The 6,015-nt window shown below is 41.9% G+C and overlaps 1 protein-coding gene across 1 annotated transcript; it reads left to right on the plus strand.

The window, feature by feature from the left end:
* Positions 1 to 1,155: 1,155 nt before the first annotated feature.
* On the plus strand, positions 1,156 to 3,947 carry LOC114069468 (the record flags this gene model as incomplete). The annotated part of the gene is made up of 4 exons (XM_027906275.1): positions 1,156 to 1,224; positions 1,517 to 1,685; positions 2,131 to 2,283; positions 3,628 to 3,947. Coding segments are annotated over 4 exons (711 nt in total), but the record flags the coding sequence as incomplete, so codon positions are not given.
* Positions 3,948 to 6,015: the final 2,068 nt, after the last annotated feature.

Here is a 6,015-nt window from a genome sequence, read left to right on the forward strand (position 1 = left end):
GTACTTCAGATTAGGGCTAGAACCAAGGACAGTTTTGTTGTATGTACTGGTTACAAATCAATTAGTTCCAAAGCTGGACAGCACTTGTACCTGTTGTAGCAGTGCCAGTATCAGCACTGTTTCCAAACTGACATGCTTTCAGGAACAAGGCACTCCTTGTCCTCCAGTCTCAGAGGGTTCTCTGATAGCACAGGAATGATTGGGAATGGCCAGCAGCTGAGGGACCCAGCTAACTCCATGTATGTCTACAATGCTATGGGAAATCTGGCACAAATGTGACTCCCACAAATAGAGCTGTGTCCTACCTCGATAACTCAGTCATGGAGGGGAAACAGGGCCAGGAGCTCCAGCCCTCTGCCTGTCCTGTGACTCCACCTGAATTCCACAGCCCACGCTGTACTCTCGCTGTCACTGCTGTGCCTGTGTGCAGCCTGGGATGGATTATTTCTGCACGTTGCAATCACATTCTGCCGTTGTAGAACAGACTTGATCAGTGTTTCAGTAGTTGGCATAGTTATAGTCAGTATTTTTTACTACTGTTGAAGTTTATTACCAAATATTCCCTAATCTAATGTTTTGATTGTCCTTGAACAAGGTTTTATTTTTTATTTGCTAAATTAGTAAAGGGCACTATTTATTGTTCAAACAACCAAACTGATAAGTCCAAAATTACTGTGAAAATGATACTGAAGTTTCTCAGAAATCGATTGATTCACAACTGTTGAAGTATAAAAACTAAAAAATAGTTTAACAAATCTGCAGTGGATGTGCGAATGGGGAAAAAGTTACAAGTACTGACACATCCTTATTGCAGACAGTTTGGCATCCTAAACACAGGATGGCTGTGCTGGTTGGATCCTTAAAGGAAAACATGTTATAGCTAGCCCAATCTCTCTCAATATAACCTTATTTTCACCTTTTTCTGCATGAGTCAAAAATGGGTTTTAAAATAAATTTGAAACACCAGAAACAGTAACAGGGTAGAATTTTGTGTCAGAGTCTGTGCCCACTGACGTGTTAAAATGTAAAATTGCTCAGTGCAATTCATTGTTACCACATAGGAGCACACCTTGGAGTATAATATATATTGTCAGTATAAACTCCTGAACAAAGCACATCTCCACTTACTGGGGTTCCTGTGCTTTTTCATTCCAGGAGAGAGCGCTTGATGCCTGCAAAGGCTCAGAACCATTCACACTGCACACAGGCACCTGCAATTCTGAGGTGAGTACACGGCACCAGAGTCTCAAGAGTTCTTCCTGAGCTGCTCATTTCTCCTGACAGCCCTGCCAATGCACAGTGCAAACACTGGGGCAAAGTGTCCCTGAGCAGGGTAACTCCAGCCAGGCAAACAGCCAACCCCACTGGATTACCTTCTTCAGAGCTCACTCTGATGCTGCTCTTGCAAAAACAACACCTTCCACTCCACATTTGTTTTCAACATCTCCTGTTTAGAAAATGTTTTGGAACAAAAGTTCCCAAGAGGGTAACTCTTCTCTATTTTGATCTCTTTCAGATCATCTGTCCTCCAAAAAACAACCGCTTAATCAGCAAGAAAATTCCTTTTGTAGTGCCAAGCTCATCAGCTGGTCTGCTTGATAGCAGTGGAAATAATGAAGGAAGAGAGAATATTCTTGAGATGGGTCTGTCAAATACTATCCCACAGAATGCAAAAACAAGCAAAGGTGTCTATCTTGAACTATATTCAGCCCTAGCAATTATAAGAAAATCATAACTATTACTAGTTGTTCAATATAGAAATGTTATTTTCCATGTAAAATTGTCCCTTCTCAGAGTAAAGCTGTGCCTTCTGCTGGTGTCATCTGATGTGTGAGTTCACTGCAGGAAACCAGAGACACCACAATGTTTTTTGATTAAATGTATAGATCAAAAAGCTGAGTTTGCTAATTTTTTTTTTTTAATACTGACCTGTAAATGTAGAGCTGCCTTTCCCACACACACAAATACTGAGTGTTGTTTTTGACAGACGTATTAACAAGAATAGCTAGTGATAAGTAAGCAGTCTCAAGTCAGTCTTAATTCCAGTTTTCTGCAGTGTGTGACACATGTATAGGGTTTTGTTGTTGTTCAATTCAAGGATCTAATTTTGCTCATTTTAACCTTTTCTAGATCATCCAGGCTCTGAGAGCAGAAAACCAAACTTCTTTGGGAAGATTCCTTTAGCTGGTTCGACTGCAAACAATCAAAGCAGTCAGGATGTTGCCCCACCACCGGCTCTTAAGCACAGACCACAACCAGTGCACCTCGGACAAGCAGTGACAAGTAAGGCATCACTTCAGTTTGAGGTGGCAGTATTTGCCTTGGCCAGATCTAAGTGACCAAATTGTTTAAAATATTTCTAAATATTAAGATCTTTCTAAATTTTGTGCACATTTTAGGTATTTCATGTACTAGCTGCTCCTAACTCGATCCCAGTGTCTCAGGAGTCTGTTTCTGTACAGACACTCCTCTCTTCCCAGAAGTCCAGGCACTGCCTATTGAGAACATTGGCTCCAGGGTCACTGTCCAGAACATTCTTTTCCAGGGTCACTGGGAGGCTGAGAACAGTTCTGAAAAGACCACAATAAAAATACAAAACATACAGCACACACTGAATGTGAAATACATTAGTTGGTTCAGTCTGGAATGATTTTTCTTGCCATCTTAAGCTGTGCTCTTGTGTACCTCTGCAAGAGTAGCTCCTGACTCCAGGAACAGGTGACAGGGTGCCATCCATTCCCTCACTTACATGATCTCAGGTCTTCCTACAGAACAGAGGCAGGAAGGGCCAGCTTCTGGTTTGGGAAGCCTGACTCTGCTTGTGGGTGAAGCTCTGGGAGCTGTTTTTGCTAACTTTTTGCAAACTGCTTTGTGATAGTTCTCAGCGTAGCTGGCCATCCTTCTCCCTGGCAATTCACTTGAGTGATGACATAATTTCTGAATAAATCAACAGACTAGATTGTGCAGGAAAAGTTCATCACACAACCCTCAGCAACAATCAGAATGACAGAGGCATGTTCTCCAAAGCAACGTGGCTTTTGGTTCTTAATTGTTTCCTGTACACTAAAAACCCCAATATCAGTACTAAGTGTTCTAATCACTTTGTGAAAAGAGACAGAACCCAAAGCTCTTGACCATTTTGCCAAGAGTATTACTTTTCTTATCAGTTTGGCTTTGATGTATATTCATTTTCCCAGTTTCACGGTACATGTTTCAAACACTCCTGCTACCCTGAGCTGTTATCTGTCCTTCCATTTTTTACAGGAGAAGTTTTCTCATCTGTGCCAAGCCAAGCTGTTTTGTGTGAAGTTCAATACAGATGCTCAGCAAATAGCATAAGACCTGAAAATCTCCTCCCTAAAAAACTGAGCACTTAATGGTCTTTAGAAACACTTATTTTCTGCCATCTGACCTTCATGAGTTTCAAATAAAAGATGAAAATACTTTGGACTAGTTTTGAACCTGCAATGCACATAAACTAACTCTTCCTACTTTCTTCCTCTACTGGGTTAATATTTCTGGTGTCGATGTTACCACTTGCTAAAAACTTCTGGAAGAAAATAGTACTAGTTTAACTCATTTTGTTTCCTTTTTCCCTCTCACTTCCTTTTCACTTTTTGTTTCCAGGTCGTTGCTGCAAAGGAAACTTCTGCCAAATACTCACGTGCCAGAGACAGACCATACTGAGCTGCATGACGGAAGGACGTCTCAATCACCTGCTGGACGTGCTTCGCTCGCAGCAGACGCTGTCCCGAATGGATTATGAGACAATCACCTCCCACCCCACAGTGACCGGGCGAGCTCGGGCACTGCTGGACACTTGTCTTTGCCTCGGAGAGAGGGCAGCACAAGGGGTGCTGACTGTGCTGTCAGTGATCAAATGTAGTCCTCTGCATTATCAGCATTGCCCAGGCTGCCCTGCTAAGGTGAACAGGCTGCTGTTGTGACGTATTTTCCTGCAGTCTGTTAAATTCCTCTGAGCACCAGTACTCTGTAACAGCAACGATTCATGTTAGTTCCTCATAACCCATTGACTGAAGTCAATCCTTCCTACAGCCCATGACATTTTTAAGATTGAAAGGCTTCAGAGAACCAAGTATTTCTTCAACAGGGCCTTGAGGAAGACTTGGACGTTGCACTCAGGTGGGAATACCGAGTGCTGCAGGCTTTCTTGCCTTCCTCTGGACTTCTCCACGGACACAGATGCTTCGGAGCATCCTGCTGCTGCATGGGCTCATCCACAGGTCACAGACCGTTTGAGTTCACACTGGAGTTCCAGTTTGTCCAGTACACAGAAACACTGCTGTTATCAGAATGTTCCCAGGCACAGGAGAGCAAGATAAGTGGTACAGCAAGCAGTGAAAGCAAAAAGCCAGCCACTAACAAGCACTAATGTACAGAAGGCAGCAAGCCCCATGGCAAGCACACAAGCCTGTCAGCAGCTAAGCAGCAATAGCAGCTATAAACTTGATCTAGCACATTCCAACCAAATCTGCTCTTGCCTTGAACCCTTCGAGCCTTGTGTTGGGTGCCGTGACTGTGCAAGCTCTGCTCAGCAATAACAAAAACATCCTGGAATTATCAACACTGTTTTCAGCACAAATGCAGAACACAGCCCCACAGTGGCTACTGTGAAGAAAGTTAACTCTACCCCATCCAAAACCAGCACAACTGTAAAGGAAAATAATAAGATTACTCTAGTTATAATGAAAATTACAATATAAGATGCCAGTTTTTTGAAGGCCCAGTGGGATTTCTTCAAGCTTCATGGCACCAGATTAACATGAGAATTTATGCAATCTACAGGTATTTCAAACACAAAACCATGTTACTCTGTTTCTCTGTGTTGCCTTTGGCTCTCTGCAGTCTCAAAGTTCTCTCTGAATTCAGCAGTTTGGTAGACTGCAATTTTAAATACAGTAATATGTTGTCTAAGCATACTTAAAGAGATAAGAAATTTGTTACATCAAATTTGCCGCTACAATACTGATGAAAGCATAAACATAATTTTCTTTTGCATAACTTAATTAAACTTTGAGACTGCCTTGAGATAAAATGTTGTTACAATTAAAAGCATTGTCTACCAGGATGTGTTGACAATAGTTTTGCTTATTAAAGGAGCTAAATATCTGTTTCACAGTTAATTTTTTTCTCAGTCAACACTTTAAATGTGAATTTTCAACAGTCTCTGCTAAAAAAGGGATGTGAGGGAAAGAACTGCTGTCAGGGTGTTTTGCCTCTTTAGAAGGAATAAAATAATCTGAGTAAAACAAATAAACATTCACCTGTGGGAAACAGTTCCCAATTTTTAAAAGAGAAACTGGCAATACTGTTGAAACTTAATTATCAGCTTCTGTTGGACACTTTATACTTCTGTGAAAGTTGTGCTGGCTGGCAGGCTATGCTGATTTTTTGTCGTTATGTTTTTGACACAGAAATAGTTTTAGCTCTTTTCTAGAAACACTTGCCTACTTCAGAACATAATCTGATGGCAGACCTAAGCCCAGTGTCAGTGATGCAGAGCTGGCATCAAAGAATGTCTCCTCAAGAATATAAATCTCCTAAGGCCTGCAGTGTGTAACAGTGCCTAATGCTGATGGAGTGTGTAACTGTGCCCTCAGTGTGTAACTGTGTCTAATACTGATCACTGCAGTGTGTAACTGTGCCCTCAGTGTGTAACAGTGTCTAATACTGATCACTGCAGTGTGTAACAGTGTCTAATGCAAATCACTGCAGTGTGTAACTGTGCCCTCAGTGTGTAACAGTGTCTAATACTGATCACTGCAGTGTGTAACAGTGTCTAATGCAAATCACTGCAGTGTGTAACTGTGCCCTCAGTGTGTAACAGTGTCTAATGCTGATCACTGCAGTGTGTAACAGTGTCTAATGCAAATCACTGCAGTGTGTAACAGTGTCCTATGCTGATCACTGCAGTGTGTAACTGTGCCCTCAGTGTGTAACTGTGTCTAATACTGATCACTGCAGTGTGTAACAGTGTCTAATGCTGATCACTGC

The sequence above is a fragment of the Empidonax traillii genome, unplaced genomic scaffold (genome assembly GCF_003031625.1).
Source record: "Empidonax traillii isolate 1590-97213 ecotype Southwest subspecies unplaced genomic scaffold, ASM303162v1 scaffold1268:size140479, whole genome shotgun sequence".
Taxonomy (NCBI): domain Eukaryota; kingdom Metazoa; phylum Chordata; class Aves; order Passeriformes; family Tyrannidae; genus Empidonax; species Empidonax traillii.